The 26,874-nt window shown below is 42.7% G+C and overlaps 1 protein-coding gene across 4 annotated transcripts in view; it reads right to left on the bottom strand.

Moving 5' to 3' along the window:
• The window catches only part of ENOX1 (ecto-NOX disulfide-thiol exchanger 1), a 562,092-nt gene that overhangs the window by 54,640 nt on the left and 480,578 nt on the right, over positions 1-26,874 (bottom strand). For all 4 annotated transcript variants that reach the window (XM_057707750.1, XM_057707751.1, XM_057707752.1 and 1 more), the window contains 2 exons: positions 7,236-7,343; positions 3,111-3,167 (listed from right to left, as the gene is read on the bottom strand). In XM_057707750.1, the coding sequence (XP_057563733.1) occupies positions 3,111-3,167; positions 7,236-7,343 (165 nt within the window). The remainder of the gene's footprint in view (positions 1-3,110; positions 3,168-7,235; positions 7,344-26,874) is intronic.

Raw genomic sequence — 26,874 nt, forward strand, 5'->3', positions numbered from 1 at the left:
AATGAGAAATCAAAAAGGTACAAAATGGAAGACACCATGATCATATTTATTTGTTTATTTATAATGTTTTTCTCCTCTGGTCATAAACATGCACATGACTGGGAAGAACTAAAATAAAATACGGATAGTGTGACTATCTCTGCGTCATGAGATATTAACTTATTTTTCTCTACCTCTGTATTCTTTTCCGTAATTTTCCAGTTTCATACAAATCTTTTCCTTTTCATTGTATTAATATAATATACTGTTTCGAGAAAGCAACTGTTAATTCTCACAAGAATACCCAGCTAAGCCAGCGCCAGTCCACTCTATAATTATTATTAATAAATGATAATGTACAAAATTCCTGTCCCTGCCTGTGAATAGTCATGGAAAAAAAAAACTATATGTCTCAGTCAATAACCTCAGACCAGAAGCTTTAAACTTCATGATCTGCGTTGAAATTCATCCTGCCGAAGTACTGCCTAGTGTATTAAACACTGCTGATACTGATGGATGAAGAGGGAATTGAAACTTACTGAGGACCTGCTCTGGGCCAGGTGTTTACATGTGGGGTTTCGCTTAGTACACTTCCGGATGAGGAAGGTGAAGTTCAAAAAGGTCACATCACCGGCTCTGGTCACGTGGGTACTCAATGATCAAAACAGATTCAAACCCTCTCCGTCTGGCTTGAAAGCCTCCTCTCCTTTTACCACCACAGGGCTGGGGAAAGCTTCAGATGACATGTAGACTTCATTTCAGACATTTAAAAATAACTGAAAATATGTCACTAGTGCTCTGAATGTGTGGCCAATTTTAACTGATTTTTGTTTGTTTTCTTTGATGCAGCCTCGTGGACGTGCTGGGAAACTGCCCAAAGGAGACAGCATGACAGACAGACATGAGGGGGACAAGTGAACAATCCACTCACTGGGAAACCCTTGAAAAAACAGGCAATTTTTAGGGTTACAAAAGCTCGCCTAGTCCTGTGCTCAGTGAGGGAGGAAGACAGGCAAGTGCTACCAGGCTCCATCCGTCCACAAACCTCTCCCCCACCCCTCCTCCTGGCAAGGTGCTGCTCCTCCTACTTGGCCTGACTGAACCCCACCTCTCAATGGCCCTTTTTGGGGGTTAATTACAAAGCACACATCATGGATTCTAGAGAGGTATTTTTAAACGTTAAAAATGTTCCTCTAGAGAAGACAATAGACCTTAAAACTGACCTCTTTTCACTTCTTCCACTTAATAATATACACCTTTTGACATTTCTCAAGAAAGAGCCTACAGACTAGATATTGTGTCAGGCCTATCTTTCCACGCAGCATCTAATTTAATTCAAGCAGCAGATGAGTTTGTAATCCTAACAGCCTACACAGTTCGAACCTCACAATTACAAAGTGCTTCCACATCAGTGATCTCCCTTGCTTCCCACAGTAAACCTTAAGAAAGGAAAGGGAGGTAATTTCACCCCCATTTTACGGATCAGGAAATTGAGGCACACTGCCACTTCCCCTGGCTTATTGGATTAGACAGCAGCTTCCTTGGAAGGCGCAGAGGGACTGACTCGGAGCGGGGTGCATATGAAAGTTGCAAAACGTGGCAGCAGCATGTCCCTGGAAGACAGGACCCTGAAAAGGGGTTTTCGGGTAAGGATGGGATAATGAAACACTGGAGCAGGAAGACAAACACTCCTTAGGTCACACTGTTGCCTATGGGGAGCTCTGGGTGAATGGCTTCCTTCCCTAACTTTCTGCTTTCTCAGTCCTATCCGTTCCTCAAAGCCAAACCCAAATCCCACACATCCAGAAGCCGTTCTTGAGTATCCAGCACGGAGAAGCCAAAACCACACCTTAAGGTTTCCACGTGCCTTAGCTCATTACATCATGATAAGCTTTTGAGGAAGGTTTCACAGTCCGTTGCGCAAATGAGGGAGATGGAGCCCAGAAGGGTTCAGTAACCTGTCAAGCTGACACAGCTAATATGCAGCAAAGTCTGGATTTCAAAATACATCACATCATACCTGCCTCACCCTCCTGTACACGTACCACATCTTGTATATTGCCTTGTATATTGCCCATGTGTCCCTTTAGTACATCAACCTTTTGTTATAAGTTCTTTGAGGGCAGACAGCAAGCCTTACATTGCTTTGTAACCACCCTCCTCCCGCACTCAGCAGGGCCCCATGTACACAGTAGGTTCTCAATAAGCATCATATGTTAAGTATCTGGTAGGCACAGTAGTTATTAAGAGGGATTTTTTGGTACTCTGAATGTCAGGCTCTCTGCTGCATGTAATTAAAACAAGCGTGAACATGAAATGTATAATTTCTCCTAGCTCTAGCTTAATCAGGCATTCATTACCATGTCTGATTCTGTGTTACGTGAAAAGAACTGCTTAGTAAGCACTTTCTGTGATGAGGCTAGTCAGAGACTCACTGATATCAAAGAGATTTTAAAAAAGGCAAGAACAAAACCATGAAACATATGGAGAGACAATGATCTACATGGCGCACTGTTTCACCTGAGACTAGGGAACTTCCAAGGCAAAGAGACTACTTGACTAATACTGGGCAGTTAAGGAACACCGGGAGAGGACGCCGACTGCCAAGTGGGATCTTGTACAGCTAGACTGTCTCAAGAGGATGGACGCACCACGCTACTGATCTGGGTGAGAAACAGAGAGGGGTGCACGTTCAAGGGCTTTTCTGGGAGAAGGGGTTTGCTTTGAAACCTCTTCAGCCCAGCAGCCGTTTCACTATCATCTTCACTGCCAGGCAAACTTAACTAAATTCACCTGCAATATATAACTTACTACCCTGCTGGGTCGCATTCCATTTGCCCTCTCAACATCTCATTGGTTTACAGCTTTGAAAATAAAAAGGGCTCAAATAGATTCATTGAGATGAGAATTTTTATGATAGAGATTAGCTCAAGTACTTCTATGTTGACATTTGGTAAACAAAGCCAACAGTACCTACCATATTTTATTGCCAAACCACACATTAGTAATTTTAATAAGCCACTGAGAGGCAGGGCTTCTGGCTTCCTTTGTGCTAAAATGTGCCACATTCTCGTGGGCATGTTCAGCCAACACCAAGCAAGAAGAGCAAACACCAGGTCTGTGGTACCTACATTTGTGTCCTCGTGGCTGTGGCCATTGGTCTCGACCAACTCCTTGGTACCCTTCAACTGCAGATTTTAAGGAAAAAAACAACACAAAAATCCCAAATGAATAAGCAAGCATATTAAGTGTATATCATCCTGCTAACCCTGATTTATCTGAGGGTGCACTTTATAAAACTTCCAACAAGAAAAAAACAGAAGGAGCACCTAATTCTAACAACTCTTACTGAGACCAGTTTGAGACCAATATTTTATGAAACTTGATGGCTGGCAAGAAATAAATGGGCCTTGGTCATTATTTTTAAATAATAAGATTAGAAAGCAGTTCCATGGGCATAAAATGTATAAAATTGGTTCTTAAGAATAATAAATGATTTCATTTCCTCGTTGTATTGCTATTAATTTAAAGCCTGCAGGGTTTGCAAGTTGCCACCAGCTAAATGATGTTACACTAACGATTATTCGAGAATGATGTATTCCCGCTTGTTTTAACACACCGTAGTGCTGCTGTACATGTCCTCCTTGAGAACCTATTTGAATGACTGACATGGTTTCTGGGGGCCTAAAAGAAGATGATCTGATTCTTTTTTGGGAAGGAAGAATTGGGAACTCATCTCCTTGGTCACCGAGGCATTAGAAGAAAAGCTATTTCACAAATTAGATTTTTAACAGTGAACATCTGAAAACGCCTCTCTCCTCTCTCTCAGAAGTCTTAGGAGTAATCAGTTATCGGGAGATTTCCGGAAACCTTTAATTGGCATTTTACCCGAGCCTGACTCGAAGCAGACGCATGAAGACAGAGAACAAGGGCAAAGGGGAGCAGGACGTGCAGCTGTTTGCTGGTGTTTCTTCCCGGCTTATTATGCTCAGGAAGCAGCATCTTCTGCATCCTCTTTTTTTTAATGCCTAAAATAAAGTATTCATGGTACGATATAAAAGCTTCAAGTTTGAAAGAAAATAAATGCACAGCCAACGTGTTTGATTCAAATGTTGGTTCTTTCGGGCTCCTTGTACGTGTTAAAATGAAAGCTGTTTTGGTTTTTGTCAGGCAATCTCAAACTCTCAGCAAGTAAAGCCACAGGCTCTCCATGCCAAGCGAGGGGCTCTGTCAAAGCAATGGCGACATGAAGGAGCTGAGTGTGGGGCAGCTGATTGTGGACCAGATTAAGGCTCACTTCCGCATCATCCTGCTTGAGAAAGACACATTCTGTCCAGTGTTCTCTGAGGATACACCACTGATGTTTCTACACACAACAAAGACAAGGGAGCGTGGGAAACGTGTGATATACAGGAGAAGAAGAAGTGCACCTCAGTGATGGGAGTACCATCTCTTATCAGAGGGCACAAAGGGACTTAAAAATCCCTCTCTGTTTTCCTGTCTTAAGGTTTTCTTATTGTAGGTCTTCCTCGTCTTTTCTTCATCAACCCTGGGCTCATCCCACACTGTAACTCGTGCTTCCGGGAGTTAAGAGCGGGGTTGGTTCAGAAGAAGGCTTTGTTATTTTTCAGTGGAAGTAATGGACTCTGTGGTTGAAGCCTGTCCTACCTTCACATGTTTCCCGGCACAAACACGCCTGTCGCCCTCCTTCTCCCATTTATTTGTGTGTGTGTGTGTGTGTGTGTGTGTGTGTGTGTGTGTGTGTGTGTGAGATCTCACCCCTGCTCTGCCTGTTCTCTTCTTCCGTGGGATCCACATGGGCCCCCCCTCTCCTGCCAGCTGAAGCTACAGGCCGGCCACTGCTCTGCCCTCACTGGCTTGCTCCCTGTTCTCGCCGGGGCTGCTGCTCGCCTCCAGATGGAGGGGCTGAACATCTTGTCTGAGGATACCTGGGCTTGGGAACAGGCTCCAGGTATTGGAAGCCATCATTGAGAAGGAAATGAAAGGCAGGAGCCAGTGGGGCCTGGCAGGACCTGGTGAAGCTGCAGCTTAGCACGCAGAGGGCTTAGGGAATACGCCTGCCTTCCCTGGGCTGGGGGCTGTGGACGATAAGGGTCAGCCCTCATGACCTGTTCCTTCTTTTCAGGATTTCCATCAAGTAGCAGTCACTGTAAAGTGCAAAACTCCATCTTCAGAGAAGGGTACATCTTTTCTTGTGTGTCTGTGTGTCTATATAACAGGAAGACTCTAGGCCCAATCAAATCTCCAGGGGGTGAGGTCCTTTGTTTAGCTCTCCCTGTGCGGCACTGAAAAGGTGTTTACACGTATAGCTACTCTACACAAGTCCAAAGAAAGCCTTGTAAGGCACTGCTCACAGAGGCAGAGGTATGTCTTTAAACGTATGTGCGTGCAGGGCGAGGGGCGGGGGCTGCAGGGAGATGGAAGGAACGTGTACACTGCCTGCTTTCATCTACAAGGATGACAGGGACACCAGGCGAGGGGCTCTTGGGAAAACAGCCTGGTGGTGACAATAGCATCCACATGCACTTGGCTGCTGTGGGTCCTCTTAGACATCTGTATTCTCAGTGCCTCTGCTTGAAAGAGCGCCATCCCAGTAGTACAGCAGATTTTAAAATGTTTCCTCTCCAGCCGTATGTCTTTTAATTGTTCTGAATCTTCTTCACGTTACCCCCCACCCCCGCCACTTTTTTTTTTTTTGGAGAGTGAAGTGCGATGCTTCACAAAGCCTGTGTGTGCGTGTTACTCTTTAGAAAAGCACGCCATGGCAAGGACACAGCAATGCATTCTGCAAAACTTAGCATCTATTTTTATGACTGGAGTTTGGACTTCAAATCAAAATAAAGGATCTGAGTCATGTCGAGAAAGAGGAACTCACCCCTCCTCATCCCAGAAATCAAGGAGGCAGAGAGAAAGCATAAAACAACAAAGCTCAGAGCAATGTCTGTTTGGTCAGGAGCAAATCTGGACCAAATCAGCTCCGGTTTGTTGAAAGCCTTTTAATAATGTAAAGGAAAAAAGAACAGTGACTGCAGGTCTCTTAGACTGTAGGTCGCTGTGAATTTGGACATCGGTATTTTTTAGTTCAATATAACTTGTCCGAAATCATACAGTCAGCCTCAGTCTAAGGTACTGAATCTATCTTAATCATATGAAGATAATTAGTTTGAGAAAGCTTTTTCCTCCAAAGCTCTAAAAGCTTATAAACTATCCAACATTCTTCACTCTTCCCTCACAAATCACGTACACTTTTAGGGGAAAGCAACCGAAAGTGTATTTTCTTGACTCCAAACCACTAAAAAGTAAAAATCACTTGCACAGTGACTGAGTCACCGCTCACTAGGGTTGCACTTTCCCAATTTCATAGTTTTTGAAACTATCACTTTTGAAATTATTTCTGTTGTATTAAGGACCTCCTCATGTACCACTGTGAGTGAAAATTTTAAAGCAACCGAAATTTGATTACCCCCAAAGGGTTGGGGTTACTCTATGTGATTTCTTCACCCTTCCATTTGCCATTCATTATGTCGTGGGCAGTGTGCGAAGGCCAGAAACAGGAAAGCATTTCAAGAGCTTTCCCGGCTTCCCTCATGTAGATACTGGGCGTAGATTTCACTCAGCTGCCGAGCGATCCATCTTACCCTGCTGTAAGACAATACTTTCAAATCCACTTATCAATGTCAGGCCACACTTTAGTATCAAAGAAAGCCAGGATGAAACGATCAGATTTACAAACTTCATATGAAAGGTTTGTTGCTCACCCTGGTTAGATAAGTGCCCTGATGCACAGGGGAGAGAGTTGTTTTGTTTTGTTTTGTTTTGTTTTAATGACGCTATGAATCAGTCCTTCTTATTCAGATGTCTGCAGGAGGACTGTGGGCTACGCTAAACTCATTTTCCTCACAATTAGACTTAAGAGGAAACTAGCTGCTTGCTTTGGAAATTTATCTGCATTGCCAATGTTTTTAAAATGTTTTCAAAATTCATTTGTTTTCTGGAAGAAACTTTCACACATTGCCGGAAGGCTTGGGTGGCCTAAAGAGGTACCAGAGTGAGAACAGAGATGCCGGAAAAGAGATTATAAATTTCATGAAGCAAAGCTGCTAGGAGGTTGGGAGGGTCCAGCCTGATCACACAACAGATTAACTTCGGCAGTGTTTGCATGTGTGTCAAACACCAGGGAGGCGCATGTCAGTGTTTGAACTGATTCACGAGTTAGACCTGTTGCATCCACTTACTTGTTCCTGGAGGACTTTGAGTAGGGCCTGTGTGTGTGACTGCTCTTCCTTTGCTTGCTCCAATTCTGACTTTTTGTTGTTTAGCTCCTCCTGGATGGTCAGCAATTGCTGTGAAATTAAAGGATATTTAGGATAAGTAGGATTGAAGGCCAATGGAATATTGTAAGATATTCAAAACGTCCATTCCAAAACACGAGGAAAAGATCTGTACCTGTCTTAAAGCTTAACCAGACTTTAGCTGACTTTTTCACGTGCGCCTTTCACCCCCCATTTAGTGCAACGTGTGTGCAGTTAATGCTGCAGTATCTGTTTGTGATACTGATGCACAATGCTTGTCTCAGTGTTTGTGAAGGCACCTTTCTAGTCCTTTGAACAGATGCATATTTGTAAAACTATGTAGCATAGTGGTAAAAAACCAAGACACGGATAGCTGAAGAAATTAAATCATAAAACCACTTAAAATAATTAGTCAACTTGTCCGAGGTTACATCATTTTACATAGGACCCTAAAGCTAGCTTTCAGCAGCTCTGTGAAGCTGCTTCAGCAGGTGGCTGGGACCACAAAAGAGCCTTTTACTTTCTCTGTTATGACGGTGATGTTTTATTAGATCAGCAGGACTGAAGTCCAAACGGCAATCAATATATCAGCCGAGAAAACTGCTGATATAAGCTGTCAAAACACTCAGCTACGCCCTGCACTGCTATTTTGAAGCAGGGCCCCTGAAGGGACTGCTGTAAGCCTTGAACATTCCTTGCCCTATCAACTGGAACTCATGTGGAGGCTTACCTGGCCTGCCAGGAGGATGGGACTGCCCAGAACTGATTATTTGGAACATGGTTATCTGCTCATCTATACACAGACTGGAGAACACATTCAAGAGCTTCAAAACAGGCCCTGGAATCAGCTATGTCTATTCAGAGCTTCTTGACAACACAGGGCTAGTTTGCAAAGACAGAAGTGCCTTTCTTCTGCTCCCGCACATAACAAGGGCTGCACTAACGATATGAAAATGTCAGACAGCTGTGGGTTGCTGTCTCCACACCAAGGCTGTGGCTTCCAGGGCTTGACAAGCTGGCTGCAGAGCTGCCTGGCCAGTTCTGAACTATCAAGGCCGGAATAAACACTGGCACTGGCTGGCTGTGCTTAAAGCTGCCACCTGGAAGGATTAACCTGCAAAACCGCTAGTTTTGAGGGATGTTGTGGTGGAGGAAGTACTCAGATAAACACACTGTGCCTTGACCCTTGGGCTTGCTTGTCCTGTTCCCTCGCCTGGCGCTGGATACAGATTTAAGAACCTGCTTTGGTCCACCAATATAAACAATGATTTCCTTGCAGTTTTCAAAACACTCAGTGCCCATTATTTCACCACCTGCCTGTATCATACTCACATACGAGGCAATACCCACATGCCACATGGTCTCCCTTCACACTCTATGTGATTTCATTGTACACCCACTGATTACAGTGCAGAAACCAGGGGGCCATGCTGTACTTTGGCACTGTGACAAGTAACAAAAATGACCATTTCCAAACGGGGGAATGACCCTGTTTCTTTATTCTCATTCACGACGAGCCCCAGAACAGTTCCAAGGGGATCTGGTGCTCTGACTTCCATGATGCTGAGTGGATTTTTATGTCATTAGACAATTTCAAAGCCAATCCTTAAACCTCCTTTAAAAATGAGCGGAATGAAGGACAGGAAATTGCCTTCAAATGTAGGTAGCTTATCTTCACGGACTGCAGCACTCAAAGCAGTAAAATTTAGAAACAACTGATGACCAGCAGCGGGGGACTGGCTACCGTAGCGATGGTGCATCTGTACAATGGAACACCATGCTGCCATTAAAATGAAGTTGTACAAGTGTTTCCGGACATAGAATAAACTCATAATACGTCGTTCTCCACATGGAAAGTTCAGGTTATGAAAAGGTTTCACTGAATTTTGCAAAATATTCATAGGAAAGAATCTGGATACTGTCTCTGGGTAAGTGGGCTTATGGATGTTAGTTTTGTTTGTAATTTTCTGGTATGTCTGTAAGGAGTGGACACTGCTTTAGTAACAAGAAAAAAAACACATGAACTTAATTAAGGTTGGGGAAAAGACAAAGAAAGGAAAACTCCTTGGATACAACTCTCAGCTGTTATTACCAACACTGAATAAATCAGAGGGAAGGTGAGAACTCCATTGAGTCTGCCATTTCATCTACACATTTACAACACTGCTTCATTCTATTAAAATATGCATGCACGTGTACACACACACACACACACACACACACACACACACACACACACACCCCTTCCCCTGACCTCACTTTCCATTTAAGCTTCCATCTGATCTCGTTCTTCCTTGGAATCACACTTTTAAATTTAAAAAAAAAGTGTGACGCCAAGGAATCATCTTCACTTCCTTCTCTTCTCATATGTAGACAACCACTTTCAATGGTTTCTTTTTTGTTTGAATGTGTTTTCCCAAAATATATACTGTTGTTTTGTGAGTACGCATTTGTATGTGATAGTGTCATACTTCTTGTTTACTATGTTTTCACGAAGCACTATGATTTTAAGATCCACCCATGCTGATATGTATATAGCCCTTTTTTAAGCTCTTTATTGGAATATAATTGCTTTATACTGTTGTGCCAGTTTTTGAGGTACACCAAAGTGAATCAGCTGTATTTATACACATATCCCCATATCCCCTCCCTCCCGACTCCCTCCCACCCTCCCTATCTCAGCCTTCTAAGTCATCACCCATCATCGAGTTGATCTCCCTGTGTTATGCAGCAACTTCCCACTAACTATCTATTTTACATGTGGTAGTGTATCTATGTCAATGCTACTCTCTCACTTCGTCCTAGCTTCCCCCGAGCACCACCCCCTGCCCCACCCCGTGTCCTCAAGTCCATTCTCGACATCTGCATCTTTATTCTTGCCCTGTCACTGGGTTCATCAGTACTGTACATATCTCTAACTATTGCTTCTGGTGGCTGCACACTATTTTATGGGGTATGTCCACCCGGTTAATACCTACTCCACTCTCCCAGTGAAGGCCACTCAGATTATCTCCAATTCTCCTCCCTCTGTACAAGGCTGCAGTGGGAGATGGTGCTGCGTGTCCCTACGGACCTGTGGCAGACTCGCCCTGGTGCGTACCCAGCAGTGGAGCTGCCGGTCACAGGGCCTGCCCGAGGAGTTCACTGCCCAAGCTGCTCCACAGGATGGCTGCACCAGGCCACCCGCCCGCCCACCACTGCTGTAGGAGTTACTGTCCCCACACCCACACCAACACGTTGCGTTATCCAACTTTCTAACATTTGTCCGTCTAATAATATCCAGATCCTTCATCTTTTAAAAACCTCATACTTCTCTGACCCCCTGTGACTTTATGCATCCCGTGTGTTTGCCAGCTATTGAGGTTTATTGACACTCCTTTTTAAAAAAATATTTATTTGGCTGTGCCGGGTCTTAGTCGTGGCATGCTGGATCTTTGTTGCCGTGTGCGTGATCTTAGTTGTGGCTTGCGGGATCTAGTTCCCTCACCAGGGATCAAACCTGGGCTGCCTGCACTGGGAGCGTGGAGTCTTAGCTGTTGGAAGTCCTTATTGACACTTTTTTTTTTTAATTAATTTTTATTGGAGTATAGTTGCATTACAATGTTGTGTTAATTTCCTGCTGTACAGCAAAGCGAATCAGTCATATGTATACACATATCCACTTCTTTTTAGATTTCCTTCCCATTTAGGTCACCAGAGGGCATTGAGTAGAGTTCCCTGTGCTATATATAGTAGGTTCTCATGAGTTATCTATTTTATACAAAGTAGTATAGATATGTCAGTCCCAATCTCCCAATTCATCCCATCCTCTTCCTCCCGCCTTGGTAACCATAAGTTTGGAACACAGATGTTTGAAGATAAAAATTAACATTTTATTTTGTAATATCTTTATTTTTTATTGGGGTAGAGTTGTTTTACGATGTTGTGTTCGTTTCTGCTGTACAGCAAAGTAGAGCTCCCTGTGCTATACAGCAGGAGCTCATCTGTTATCTATTTTATATATATTGGTGTATATATGCCTACTGACACTTCTTAAAGGAATAATCAAGAGTAGTGTGTCTTAAATGTGGAGAACCTTTCAAAAATGCTTATTCCTGGGCCCCACAGAAGACCAATTAACTCAGAATATCTAGGGGACAGACCCAGGCAACAATATTAAAAAAAAAAAAAGCTTCCACAGATAATTTTAATGTGCAACTGGGGATGAAAACCACCGTCTCTTTAAATGCTTATTTAATCCTGCTACAATGTAAACTTCCATCCAGAGTACCCTACTCAGATTGTTCTTACTAAAGTCACTGACACTCGTCTAATTGCCAACTAGGATGCCAGGTTCTGTTTTCCTCAGCACATCCTCTCTCTTCAGGCAACTCTGTTCACACCCACAGCTTCAACTGCATGGCTCCTGTGCTCCTGCTTTTCAGAGCTGACCTCACAGCCTCTGTCCCTCCTACTGCCCCACCTGACCCTCACCTAGTGTTTCAAACCGTGCTTGTCATCGCCCCTCCCCCACACACCTAACTGTATTCCTCAGAGTTCAAACCTGGAGGCCCACCCCCGCCCTTGCATCACCCTCAGGACCTCTCTGCCCATTCCTCTGCCTTCTCTCCGTCCATCTTCACTGTCACGGTTAAGGACGAGCATCTCTCGCCTCTGGATCTGCTTTTTCCTCCTGTCATTCACCCTACAATCCTGAGAAAATTGGCCACCTAAGCATCAAAGTGCTCTTATGCTTAAAAGATACCACTGATCCCTAACCTCTACTGGATAAAAGCCAAAACACTGGCTGTGTCATCCTTACCCCGACATGCCAGGTCCTTTCCTGACTCTGTGAAAAGCTCACTACCCAGAATTCTTCCTGGCAGATTCCTATTCATTTTTTAAGCCAACTTAAAGAATGTTTTCAGGCTACCATCAACCCATATGATGACTGTATCCAATAGAAAAGAGCCCCATCCTCTACGCAGACAGGACTCCTCACTAAGGCACATGGGTGGGCAGTGGGGTGGGGGCTTGGTTTCATTCCCATTCACCCATTTGGCCTGGTGCCCTTGTCCGGGGCAAAACCTGCACAACTATAAACAGTGATCTTGGGTTCTTCCTCAGTAAAGACCCCCTCCGGTCACCCAAGCAAAGTTAGTTGTTCTCACTTCCACAAGCACTTTTATGTGATATATTACATTTCACAGATATCTCCCCAACTAGACCACACCCACTGATGCTAGGGGCAATAGATGGGTTACCTCTAACACACAGTAGGTGCTGAATGAATGAATGAGTAAAGAGGTGAATGAACGCTTGCTCTGGTTTCTTCAATTCTATGAGATTAAGCCATGATCTAGCAAAAAAGAGAAAAAAGAAAAAACTGGGCAATTTATTGTTCTAGACATTTGAGTATATGAAACCTTCAGAGGAAAATAGCAGTTCCACTTAAGACATTTTGATTCATTACTCTGGAAGTTCCAGATACTGTCCTTAATCTATAGGGGAATATTTCTTAAAAGTCTAAGGAAATCCAATCAGTGAATTTATAATTATGTAATTTCTTCCCCATGTTCCACCAAAAAGCAAACACATAAACCAAAACCACCACTAGAGGAAAAACAAAATCAACGGCCCTAGACTATTTTCTTCATTCTTTCAAATGAGTTGTTTCTTTTGTTTACAAAAGATAAACTCACGAATCTAATATCTGTGTATTCAAAACAGTGGCGATTCAAAACCACGATTCTTCATTTGAATAGATGTCCTATAAAAACAACGAGACAGTCTGCAACTAGATAATTTAAGGCAGACTTTCTGGTCTTTTTTCACTTGAAATTTATGAGACTGTATAATATTCTTTCCAGTTTGGATTTTTAAGTACCAAAGTGCCTCAATTACAGAAGTTCACAGGCAGCTAGGACTTAATCAGAAGAGCCTCTCGATCAGACTGGCTGACTGCAGCATAATTTTAATTTAACACTGGAGAGTGTGGCATTAAACAGATGCACTATTACATTTTTGGTGGTTACAACTGACTGTGTTCCAATTAGACAATTATCCATATGCCAATCAAGTGCAAACACTCTGGCGGACAATAACAGGTAAATAAATGCTGTACCTGACACATCTTGATATTTCCAGGCCACTGATTTAATAGGATCATTTGTAATGCTCTTTGGGGATGTAGACTTCAGTGCGTAATGGGTCTTTCTCTCTGACAGAATCAAAGAGCATTACCAATGTTATTTGGAGCCCCAGAATAAGTGAGGTCACATTTCTATTTTTACAGATGGGCGAATCATGGGCCCCCAGAGGTTAAGTCACGTACCTGAGGCCACAGTGTCGGGGAGGGACCTACCACTTCCACAACTCATTTTTCCTGCTTCAAACTGTGGTTTCTACTCTGGCAACCACACTGAACCATCAATTTAAAATGGAAATCAGGACGTGCCAGACTTAAAACCCTCCTAGCAAAGACTTCTACCTAGGTGTTCACCACTTCCACGTACGAGTGAGGCTGTTGGAGACATGCCTTTGTGTATCCTTCTGTGAGCGCTGTGGTGGATTTCACCTTCCTTTAAAAACTGTAACCCTTTCGTTGTCCTTTTCCCTTAAATTTTATAATTTTGTCACTAAGGTGAAGTCTTTATATAGCTAGCAGATCAGATAAGGTTAGATTCCATGAAAGTCACAGACTGTGGTACAAATTCTCTGTATGAAGTACACCAGCAACGGCTCGTGACAAGCTGACACTCAGAGTTGTGATGCCTCAGGGATCTCTGGCAGGAAGGGTGAGCTGCTGGGGGATGGTGGTGGGGGATGGAGGTGGTAGTTGGTGTGAAATTGAGAGGATCCCTAAACAGAACACTGATTTTGTGTCTTCCATGGTGGTGGAGGAGTACTCTGTCTAAATTTACGGTGGTTGCAGGTCACTTGAACTCGTGCCACTAGGTAGATATAATATATACTGACAGTGACAGACATCTACACACACACACACATTTTTTCTCTTTCCCTCTTCCCCTCATTTTGGGATTTCCCCAGTGACTGGCTCTATGTTCAGTTCTTTTAAAACAATCCAGTAATATTCAATCATCAATCAATCAAGCAATCATTCATTCATCCATTCTTTCAGTCGTCACTTATCTCCTAAGTACACAGTGCTGGGCTAGACAGTATGGAGGACAGATGCTAAGTAGCCTGTCCTCAAGATGCTGGGTCACGTGGATGCTAGTCTATGCATGAAAATGAATTTAGGGTGGCGCAAAATATTATAATAATGGCTACAACCAGTGTAGTTTCCCTAGGAGATTTTGGGAGATCAGTTTAGGTGTTAGGAGAACATGGGATCAGGGGATCCATTCTGAATCAGAACTTCTACTTATTAGAAATGAGCCACTGAGAGAGTAGCATAGACATATATATACACTACCAACTGTAAAATAGATAGCCAGTGGGAAGTTGCTGTATAACAAAGGGAGATCAACTCGATGATGGATGATGCCTTAGAGGGCCAGGATGGGGAGGGTGGGGGGGAGTCGCGGGAGGGAGGGGATATGGGGATATGTGTATAAATACAGCTGATTGACTTTGGTGTACCTCAAAAACTGGTACAAGAGTGTAAAGCAATTATATTCCAATAAAGAGCTTTAAAAAAAAAAAAAGAAATGAGCCACTGAATACTAATGCTTAAAGTCTGGACATATTTGAGCCCATAGACTGTCACCAATTTAATGTGTTTTTGCTCTTTTGATTCCGTTTTAATAAATGTCATTCCATCTCCATAACTTTGCTATAAATTCGATGCCCTACTTAAGTGGGATAACCCTCTAAAGGCCAGTAAGATATCGCCTAAGGAAACGAGGTCCACTAACTTCCAAAGAGAGTCTTCCACCCAAGGCCAGGGTGGGTGTGACTGTGTTTGGACAGACCAATCCAGTTGTTTTCACATCTAGTCTGTGTGGCAACATCTGGGAGCATCCAACATCAGCACATCTGCAGGCCTTGTGTCACCACATCTGCACACCCTGTCTCCAACCTGATTTCTCCTTGTATTTCAGCCTGCGATCTGAACCCCACCTGTGGCCAGCTCTGCCGGATCCTTGTTACTTTGTCCTGCAACAAGGTGAGGGGATACACCTATTCATCCCTTCCCCCTTGGTGAGATTCTGCTACCCAAACACAGCTCGCTGCTTCTGCGGCTTTTCTCGCCAGGGCTCTCCAGACCTTCTACCCCTCAGCCCCGCTTTGCTTCTCACTGACTTCAGAACCACTTAGGAAGGGCAGCCCTAGGTCCTGCTGCTGGAGTCTACCTGTGCCTACCTCACATCTAACACTGAATCTTGAGCCAATCCCCAATTGTTGGGAAAAGTTTGAGATGTAAAAAATCACGTGCATATTATCACAACCTAAAAGCAATGCTTTGCCTGAAGGCAACCACATCTTAACAGTATTCCTAACAAAGGAGAGAAACTCGGCTTGGGACCGACAGTCATTTACCACCTGGTACCTACAACATTCACTTTTCTCCTTGGGGGCAAAAAAAGATGGAATTGAACTAGTTTGAATTTTTTCATTACATGAGATGGTGAGATACTCAAAATTTATTCTAGTTTAAAATGTCACCTGCTTCTACCTGTAGATGAAACTGCACCTCAATTTACATCAAGGTCCGAGGGTGACCAAGCCTGTGGCTGGCTTTATGCATTCTGGTGCCTCCCTCTCTGCCTCCTGCTCGGTGACCCCTGGGGGAGAAACATCTCTCGGAGAGAACCCTACCATTCGGATGACTGATAACAGGAACACCGGATCATAGAAATGAAATTGTGCTCAGAGCCTAATATCCTATTACACCAGGCTATACATATTTAATTCCTTGGGTCTTTCCTCATAAATCAATTCCTTCAGGCCCTTAATCTCGTCAATATCTTTTCTGATATTGAATTTTAAATGCCATTCTCATTGCTAGGCAGAGAGGCAATCTCTTGCTCGTGATGGGATCAGCTTTCATTTACAACCGAGAGATGCCTAGAGCCTGGCCCTGTTCCCTGACCCTGCTGTTGAGATCCTGCTTTCGGTCAGAGCTAAACAGCCCACGTGCAGGTCTGACTGGGCTGGTCCTCCGAGAGGTCAAGACCAGGAACCGTGGGTTTATACCCTGGGAGCCTGGGACAGGTCTGGGAGGCTGGGGAGAAGGCAGAAGTGTTTTCAAGGGTGTGGATCCTCACGGGGGTCCCTGAGACAGGAGGCACCCTGCCCCCCACCAAGGATGGTGTGCTCTGATTAGAGCTTCCCTTCTCTGAACAGATGAGCAAGGGCCTGACCAAGGACACACACAGCAGGCATACGCTGGAGTAAGATCTCGCGGGGCGTGGGTGAAGGGAGGGCGAGGGCCATGGATTCTCCAGAGGGGAAGCCTACAACCCCAGAGAGCAAGGCTTTGGAGCTGGAATATTTCCAGGTTCCCTGAGGAACCTGGCCCCTAACACTGGGATCTCCCGTGTTGCAGGGAAAGGGGAAAATCGCTGAATTCTGTGAGCCGTCGTGCAAAATTTCCAAAGGGAAGCGGAAGCAATAAACGGAAGACTTCAAAAGTGACCGAGAATTGGGAAACACAGGTGACGACTGAGATGCGGATTTGGGGTCCGAAATCTGCAGGCAGTGGGAGGGTCCCAAGGGTGGGGCTCTGGGAGCTGTTATCCTCAGTGCAGGAGATGAACAGGTGCAACTGCACACAACAATAATCAAACTAACCAAAGGTCCATCCATTGATTATCAGTGCGCATCAGCAATTCTAACAAATCAGTGATAAAATACTCCGCCCTGACATAAAAATCCTTTGTTGATGCAAAGCCTAACCAATTGCTGCCGTTACTGTTTAGAGTCAGGATACGTGTGTAAGCTTCAAATGAGCATGGTTTCATTTCTTACCCTTTAATAAACACACGCTATGTATAAACGAATTTGGAAAATGTCAGTATCACGGTCTGCTCGCAGCCAACCCCTCCCCCATTCCCATTTGCTCACACAGGACTCAGCTATGCCCAGTTTTTGGATTTTGAGCTCATCTCAGACACAGTGTCTCCAACCCCTGCAGCCCTACATGAATTCCTACATTTCTACAGTAGATTCGAAATAAACAGTGATAGCACAGTTACTGCGAAGACTGAGGACTAGAACGGAACTACTTCATTCCACAGGACCTCTTAAAGAATTTTTATGTCTAAAATTTGAAACAGTGAAATGGTGAGTATTATGAGTTGTATTATTTTTTTGTTGAGTGCAAACTGTAGTTCTTATGTTAAAAAGTTTTACCGAATTTTAATATTTTATAAGAGCTAACCATGTTAACTGGGGCGTATTTTTTTTTTGCCTTTTCTCCAATCCTCAGCTGTATTTCTTTTCATAATAATGAAATTCTTTCAAAATTGTTAACTGTTTGCCTTACAACTAAAGGACAAACCAAGAAAATGTTACATCAGTGGTACTATTAATAGTTGCCTAAATTGTACCTTTTGCATTTGGATTTGTTAAGATTCATGTATTTCCTGGACAATGATTTACATACTGTAATATATTAACTGTAATCAAAAGATCAAAGTTCAAACTGTTAGGTGGGTTAAAAAAACGATTTAATAGATAGTTGTGATTTTTCTCCCTTACATTGTACTATTTTATTTAAAAAAATTTTTTACAGGTATAATTCTATGTACAATTCAATGTAAGAAAAATTTCACTGTCTGCATTTCTTTCTTGGCCATTATTATTACTTGTTTCATTTTATGATTATTACTGAAAATAATTCTGTCACCGAGAGGAGGAGGATGTTTAGAAAAGGATCCTCTCTGAGTGTCAGGTTACACTAGGCACACCCCTGTCAGGCAGCCCAGTGTCTGGGCAGGAGAGGGGATCGCGACCTTGGGAGGGGGATCTGTGTCACCAGACATGGTTTTAGAGACCATTTCCTTCATTTGGATATCCTCCTGGGAGGGCTTGTGTGAAAGACAAGATACCTTTTGGCATCTGTATAATCCACTGGAGTCACTTATCATGATACACTATACCCCGATAAGGCAACATTGTAATGAAAAGAAATACAGCCGAGGGTTGGAGAAAAGGCAAAAAAACAGAAAAACAAAAAACCTCCAGTTAACTTGGTTAGCTCTATTGCTGACTTGCTGTGTGACCTTGAACAAGCCACTTTACTGCTCTGGTCTCCTCTTTCCCTCACAACTGTCTCATGAGGGATGATTTATCATTTGCAAAGCAACACCTCAATTAATGTCTTGCTTCCTGAACGCAGGAAAAGAAGATGCAAAAGTGGTTTAGAAGACTCGAAAACCTATTTTCTCGTCTTCAGATGATTTTTTTTTAATAGTGTAATTTGCAGGGTGGTTTCAACTCCCTGTTTTTCCCTTTCCTCGCATGTTAAACAAAGAGACAAGACTCATGAGTGGGATATTACGAGACAAAACAACATCCATTAATATGGGAGGCTCCTTACACGGCAAAGGGTACCAAGTTAAATGAAAGCGCTGTCACTGTCCTCTTTGCAAAAGTGGAGAGACTAAGATCAAGTACCTTTAACTTACATGAGTGGGCACTCCTGGGGATTAATATTCAGAGAGGAAGCTCTGTTGTTCAGCCCCACGCTAGCCATGCTGGTTGCCCTCCTTCAGCCAATTTTCAAAACGCAGGGCCAGCCAAGTTGAATTAACACCATTCATGCAATTCCCTAGAGAAGGTGTCAAATGCCTTGCCAGCCTAGGAATATATATCAGTGATATTCTCTCTGTTGCCTCTGCTGGCAATTCCACTGCAAATGGTAATCCAATTTGCTGGGGTTTATTTATTCTTATCACTTTTTTTGGGCAATTACATAAGGTGGTCATCACCCCAGCCTCTGGGCACATGTACAGCTGTTCATGTAGAAATTTAAAATATTAACATGCTTTCCAGCCAGGTTGGCCCATTTACTTCAAATAGGAACCTAATTGCACAGCTGGGTCTTGCATTGTGCCCCAAAGGCCAACAGAGATTTGTTCTTTCTCCACAGGGTTTATAACCCCGTCATGATCAGAGCTTAGAGCTAGAAAACCCTTTATGGGTGACTTGTGACCAAAATCTTGTGGCCACCTTCGGAGGTGGCTTATGCAAAGTGATCTGGGCCTCGTTCAGTTCAGCCCATGGAGAGCAAACTGTGCTCGTTCTAGCATCAACAACAGACACTACCACCGTCACTGACCACCTTGGCTACAGTTTTAGGAAAGCAGCTTTTGACTTAATGGTTACGGAGTAAGAATGTGAGTTGTGGTTTTGAGAGCTTTTAGTCGAATCTTAATTGATGAGAAAGTTGTAATGATCTAAGATTTGCTGCACATAAATGAAGAGAGAAAATACAGCTGAAAGTTCTATCTGCACAACAGCCACAGAAGACTGACTAAGGATGGACGTGGGTCATCACCTGTGTTAGTCAACTCTCCATTAATGGTAGAACTTTAGCGAAGCTAATCCAATGATAACAATATTCCAATTTTCCTTTGTTAACACAAGTTAACATTGTTATGGTTGGGAGATTCAGACATCAGGGTGAGGAGAGGAGAACTGTCCCTGAACTGAGCACTTTGAATCTTTAGGTGGCTTTGCAACAAGGTTTGCAAACAATGGGCACATTCATCTGTCACAGAAAAAGTGTGAGGCAGAGATGTCTGTGCGTTCTCGAAGTTTCCACGTAATTTTAATACACAGGGGCTGTTCTGGAACCCCACATTAGGTGTCTCAGAGTAACCAGAACCTCCTGGAGGTCTCCAGGTTTCATCTGTTCTCTGCTCCAGGGCCAGGCCCTAGGGAGACAGGTGAAGGCTTCACCAGATGAGAACAGTCTCCCTGAGGGGCTTTAATTACTTGCAGGGGGTCTCGGTGGCAGTTACTTAGCCTCTGGACTGTCTCAGTTTTGCCCAGTCTTTGAACTACACTGTCTTGAAGGAAAAGAAACAAGCAAAACTCCAACAACAGTAGCAGCAGCTGCAACAGAAAATCTCAACAGAGACTGCCACTGTGAAATGTGCCACACGTTCTCAATATCTGGGGCTGAGATCTATCGGGTAAAATAAAATACAGCACCACCCATTCTGCACAGATCTCAAGGATGCAGACAGAGAATTACCCTTTTAAACCAATCTTCTCTGCTTCCGAAACATTAAACATAGGAAGCATTAAAGAAGTGAGCTGAATCACTCAGACCCTTTCCAATAAATGGTGCCAGCATGGCCATGAATGATAACAGCAAAAAAGCCTCCCAAGGTATAAAAATTAAGAGAAATTAAAGCCATAGCTCCACACTTAATATCAGTATCAATCTACCCTGTGATGATACGTTCCTCTAGCCTTAGCAATCCCTCAACTTGAGATCAGTGACTGCATGCAATTTAACATTACGTGTGGGAAGTCTACCCATGTCCTTTTAGTGAAAATTTCAATCACAGGTTTTGCTGAAGTCAGCTGACAGGTCAGCTTCTAACAATGATGGCACAGAAAAGGTCATTGTGTATGATATATAGCTAGTTAGGTGTGCATTCTAGAAACAGGGAAATCAACACCAAGATTAGTGTTGATGACTTTTAATTTTTTCAAAAGGAAAGAATAGAGAAACTACATTTTTAGGGTCTGCCAATAGACTTTGCATAGCAGTGATTTTTGCTTCCAGAAGACAATTTGAAAATGTAAATCATGATACAAGCCAAGTGACATAAAGCAGTTACTTTCTAGTCCAAATGATTATATCAGGATTAAGAAGGATTATGTGAGGATTACTTGGGAAGGTTAAAAAAAAAATCACTTGTTTTGCCACTGAGTTCACTGTGGATAATCTTTAACAAGATATGAAAGTTTTCTTTTATTCCAAGTTGTTACAATCTTCATTTTTTTCCTGTAGTTTTGTATTATGAATGGATATTCAGTAGCTATTAAAAAGATTGCATTATTCTGGTTTAACTTGTTAATGGGTTTATATTATATTAATAGACTTTCATAATGTTGAACCAACCTTGCATTCCTGGAATAAATCCAATATGGTCGTTTATAAAATACCAGATTAAATTAGCTTTTTAAAAGGGATGTTCATAAATGAGAATGACCTGTAATCCCCATCCCCCTTTTTTACTGCCTTTGTCCTGTTTTGGTATCAAGTGTACAAGATATACTAGCCTTATGAGTTAGTTAGGAGGTGTTTCCTCCTTTTCTATTCTCTGAATAATTTTGTAAAAGATTGGCATAATCTTCCTTGAATGTTTGGTAGAACTTTCCAGTAAATCCATTTTGGATCTGTTGCTTTGATGCAAGATTGATTTTAAGCTACTCTGTTTTTTTTTTTTTTTAATGAGATCATCAAGGCTTTCAATTTTTTCCTGATTTAATTTTGATAAGGTTTTTTTTTTCCCTTTAGGAATTTGTTTATATCACCCGAGTTTAAAAATTTATCATAGAACTATTCCTGATTTTTCCATAGCTCTTTAATCTGTCACATCTATAGTTATAACTCATTTTCTTTTAAAATATTGTTTATTAGGTTATTCTCTTTATGATTGGTGTTGCCAAATATTTCCATTCTATTAGTCTTTTCAAATAAGTAACATTTGGCTTTGTTGCTCATTTCTAGTGTATGAGTCTTTGCTATTTTAGTAATTTTTATCCTTATCTTTATTTATCTTTCTTTGTGTTTATTCTTTTTTAAATAGAATTGGATGCTTACTCCTGTTTCCAGTTTTCTTTTTTCCTAAAATAGACATTTAAAAGTTTAAAAGTTTTCCTCGAGGTTCTGTTTTAGCTGCATCCCACAAGTTTTGATAGGTTGTATTTTAATTATCAGTTACTTCTAAGTGTTTTAAAATTACAATTCTGATTTCTTTTTAGACCTGTGGATTCAGATGTGTGTTTTAAAATTTCTAAGTATATAGAAGTTGTTTTAGTTATCGTCTGTGACACTGATTCCTAACAATTTTATTGTGGTCAGAAAATATGATAGCACCCCTTTGAAATTTGTTGAGATTTGCCTTAAGGTCTAGTATTGGATTAATTTTTGTAAATGTTTGAGAAATATTTGAAAAGTACACTTTTCTGTATAGGACCTGCCGATGAAGAGTACAGGAGCTGAGTGCTATGGAAATGCTTCATCAACTGCCAACATCGGCAGGAACAGTAAGAGGAAGGGAACGGCAGAGCTGCTTAGAAAAATGTCCTCACTCCCTGACATCTTCTAAGGTCTCTCACTAAAGAGTGGGCTTGGCATGTTGCCAATGTCTTTTAAGTCTCAACATGTGGCGTAAACTCACTTTCAAGAGATTAGGAAAAACAATTAGGAAGAAATTCTAAGCACTATACTGCCTGCTTTGGAATCTTCTTACTACTCTTTTTAAGCCATGGTTCCTTGATAAGCATGATACAGATGTCAGCTCCTAGGATGCAAGGCTCTTAAAACATCTGGATAGTAGAAAATATTTTTCTGAACAGAAACATCTGTGACCACACATACGCACGCTCAGAATAAGTGAAAACAGGACAGCTTATTTCCCAAAGTTGTAGTCATTCTTTCAGAGCCCCGGGGCCACACCAGATGACATCAGTGACTAATAAGCTCCTTAGCATGTAATACCAGCAGAGAGCATTCATGACCCCTAAAGACAGAAGGGCTGATCAATCCTTACACTTCAACAAAGACTTGTCAGAAAGTTGGTTCTATTCAGTCAATGAGATGAGATTATTATGTATCTGGGCATGAGCAAGGAAAGCAGAAGAGATGGAGAATGAGAGAAGCTGGTTTACAGTTTTCAACAGCTGAGAATAAAACATGTGGCGACTCAACAATTTGTTCTTTTCTTTGTCCATTTATTCAGAGAGTTGTTGGCTATAAATGACTAAATTAGCCATAAAAGATTGGCCTTAGGTGCCAGAATTAGTCTCTACTCCAATATCAGAAGACAAAAGAAACTAACAGTTACTTAACATGCTGGGGGGGGAAATCATAACCCCTGTGTCTCACCTCATTTTTCAGGGGGTTAGGAGGTCGATATAAATGAATGTAAAAGGAAAAGAGTCTCAGAATGCAAGCACGAGGAGGCCAAGTAGGGAGCAAAGGACCAGGAATCAGGAGCCATGAGCAGCAGGAGGTGAGACTGGGGGTTGGGGGCGATGGGACTTACTTAGCTTAGTGACTTAAACTCTCTTTGATTAAAATTAGGAAATAAGGGACTTCCCTGGTGGCGCAGTGGTTAAGAATCCACCTGCCAATGCAGGGGACACGGTTTAACCCTTGGTCCGGGAAGATCCCACATGCCTCGGAGCAACTAAGCCTGTGCGCCACAGCTCCTGAGCCCACGCGCTGCAACAACTGCAGCCTGCACACCTAGAGCCCGTGTTCTGCAACAAGAGAAGCCACTGCACTGAGAAGCCTGCACACTGCAATGAAGAGCAGCCCCCACTCACTGCAACCAGAGAAAGCCCAGGTGCAGCAATGAAGATCCAATGCAGCCAATAAATAAATAAATTAATTTAAAAAAATTAGGAAATAAGTGGGCTGGATTAGGGTCTCATCAAATCCCCTCCTAGCTTCAGCAGTCTGTGTTTTGCTGTTCCTCTTGAGGTAAAAATAGTGGTGAAACTGAACCCATCTCCAGTCCAAATTTTATATGTAAAGCATAATTCCCATTATCATCACATTTTACCTTGCTTTTTATACTGTGGGTGGACCAGCAGAAATGACAAGCAAATCGTGGACTTAAAATCAAGCACATCAATCTCCAGCTAGGCAGAAAAGCAGACTGAAAAGAACAGACTAATCAACTAAGACCCAAGGACCTATGAGGGAACGGTCAGACCTCGGAGCGCTCCGTAAGTTATCTGGCGACTCTCGGAAATCTATCTGAGCTCATGTTATGGGATATAGACTGGTGAAACTACATCACAAACGCCCCTTTTCTTCTTCTCCCTAAATGATAAATAGGAGGATTACCTGGGAAAAATTATAAAGAGACACTCAGCACAACAGCTTTTTTATGGACTTTACAGTTAGGTCATTACCAAGATCTCCCTAAAATAAATTGTGAGTAGCACTGAAGATAAGAAATACAAACCTCTAGGGAAGAAATATAAACCCAGGTGAAAAGAAGTCAAGATGCATAGAGAATCAGTGAAGGACAGAATTGCAGAGTACCGCTCTGTATTTAAAGGACTGAAAAATGTGTAATGCACTGGTTCAGGAAATGACTTAGGATAAAATGTAAATCGTGGGTGAAAACATATATCTCTAATACCGTGAATGAGAGTCCTGGTGCTTGCCAAGGAAAGCCTTCTGAGCAGAATACCTGAGTGATACTCGCCTTCAAATAAAGTGGTGGGTGGTAGAGGACATAAAAAATGGAATGTGAGTGCATGGGGGGACAGCAGAATAAACTACAAATGTAATCACAATAAATTACAAAACAAACGAAAGAAGAAAAAAGCGATAATAAAGGTGTGAAGTGTCGTTTTGCGAATCTTTCATTTATAAGCACCATCTGTAATGCCCCTTCCTTGGAAACCTGAAACCAGAGTTCAAATATATTTTCTCCTTTTCTATCTTGCCCAGTGATTCCAGAAAACAAAGCTGTTGGGGCCATTTACTTTGTGTCTCTGTGTGTGTGTGTGTGTGTGTGTGTGTGTGTGTGTGTGTGTGTGTGTGTGTGTGTGAGAGAGACAGAGAGAGAGACAGATCCAGAGACATACAGAGATGAAACAGAAAACACTAAAACTGGAGAGGTAATTACCCAACTGAGGAAGTCACATCAAGTTAAGAACTTCATGAGGCAGGGTCTTTTCAGTGATCAACTGAGTGAAGTGGGTGGTCTATAAAGTGAGGACCAGATTGCGCACTGAATTTGTTTAAGTTTCCCTTGATGACTATTCAGGGTGCTTTGTGAAACAGAGGAGAAAACATAGTCCTTAACTAACCATCTAACATCTTGGTACTGAATTCCCAATTCCACTCTCTGGTTACAAGTCCAGAAACGTTAACTGACTATGTCTGGCTAGCCCATTGGTTGATATTTAAAAATGATCACACCACATGTTTATGTGCACAGAGAGAAGGAGACTGAAAGAATATGTGTAAATGTTAACCACAGTTATATCTGGGTATACTCAGATATAACGTATAAAAGGAAACACATTCTGAATGATGTGTTTCCTTTCATTCGCTTCTTTTGGGTTTCCAGGCTTTCTGCATTGAGTATATACTCTTTTGTAAGAAGGAAAATAAAACAAAAATTAAAATGACAAACCTAGACCCAGAAAAACGGCAGCTCCCACCTATGTCTCTCTTCCTCTCTTATTCAAACAGAGGACTTTTTTTTTTTTCCCTCTGAGTCATTCTTCTCCTTTCTTCTTTGTTTCCATGTTGTAGTCTTTCACCCCCACCACACTTCTCCCTGTTTTCTCTTCACAGCCTTCCTTTCTGATGAGAAGGAAATTGGCTGCTCTTCCTGAGCCTCCTGTGTTCTCTCCTAACCAGCTGCATGGAGAAAGCCCCGGAGCACGATTCCCTCCCAACGCAGCCCAATTGGAGAGATGGATAATTACATCAGTCTGGCTGGGAGTGTGACACCTGCTATACACAGGCAGCCGTGTGTGCGTCCGGGCTCAGGGCTTTGGCGTGGATGAGGCTGCTTCTTTGCATTGGGAGCCTATAAAGAAACGGAGTCAAGGCCAGAACACGAGGATTCATTTTAGCTTCCATGCCTGGAGGGAGACACGACTGTGGTCACATAGTGTGTGTCTGCGGCCAAAGCCCATTTCGATTTACTGCATTTAAGAAAAGATCCATTTCACTATAAATCCGGTACTCTTGGCCTGGTATATGGCCTATAAGTCAGGAGGCAATTTCTAAAAGAGGTGGTGGCAGGGAGGGTCATTCAAAGGTCATCCACCCACTATGGCTGACAGTGTGGTGAAAAGCCAAATTCCTTTATCCTGGGAATGGCTGCAACTCTACCAAGAGTCCATATTTCCCACTGCAGATATCGGGGAAAGCGGCAAAAGGTAGAAGCCAATGGATTTTAATGGTCTGCAAGGCAATGCCATTACTTCTACCCCTGGCTCCCACATCAATTCGTCTGCTAGTCTCACTGTTTTTAGAAGAGATGATTACTAATGAGGATGCATTTGATGATCAAATTAATTACTGGCAGAGCAGGAGAACTAATGGGGAGATGGAGCCTCCCCAAGTTAAACTTTATTAGGGCTTCTCTTTCTCTTCCCGGACGTGAAGAGATTTATTTTCACAGTTCAAATTTAATAAATAAAATCCGCATGTGTGTTCTTTTCCTCTTGTGCGCTCTCACTCTGCTGATGTAAAAACCAAATTAACGGCTGTGACACAGAGTCAGGAAACAGGCAATGGGTTTCTGCCAAAAATTTTTCTAGCAAGGAAGGAGCACCGGGAGGGTAGAGCGTCCCCGTGTCCTGCGCCCCTGGTCACGGTGGCTCTGCAGCCCCACTTCTCTCCAGGGTCCACTGTGGGGAGTCACGGGGTGACAGGGAGAACGCAGGGACCGTGGGCAGGCAGGCC

This window comes from Hippopotamus amphibius, chromosome 14 (genome assembly GCF_030028045.1).
Source record: "Hippopotamus amphibius kiboko isolate mHipAmp2 chromosome 14, mHipAmp2.hap2, whole genome shotgun sequence".
In the NCBI taxonomy this organism is placed as follows: domain Eukaryota; kingdom Metazoa; phylum Chordata; class Mammalia; order Artiodactyla; family Hippopotamidae; genus Hippopotamus; species Hippopotamus amphibius.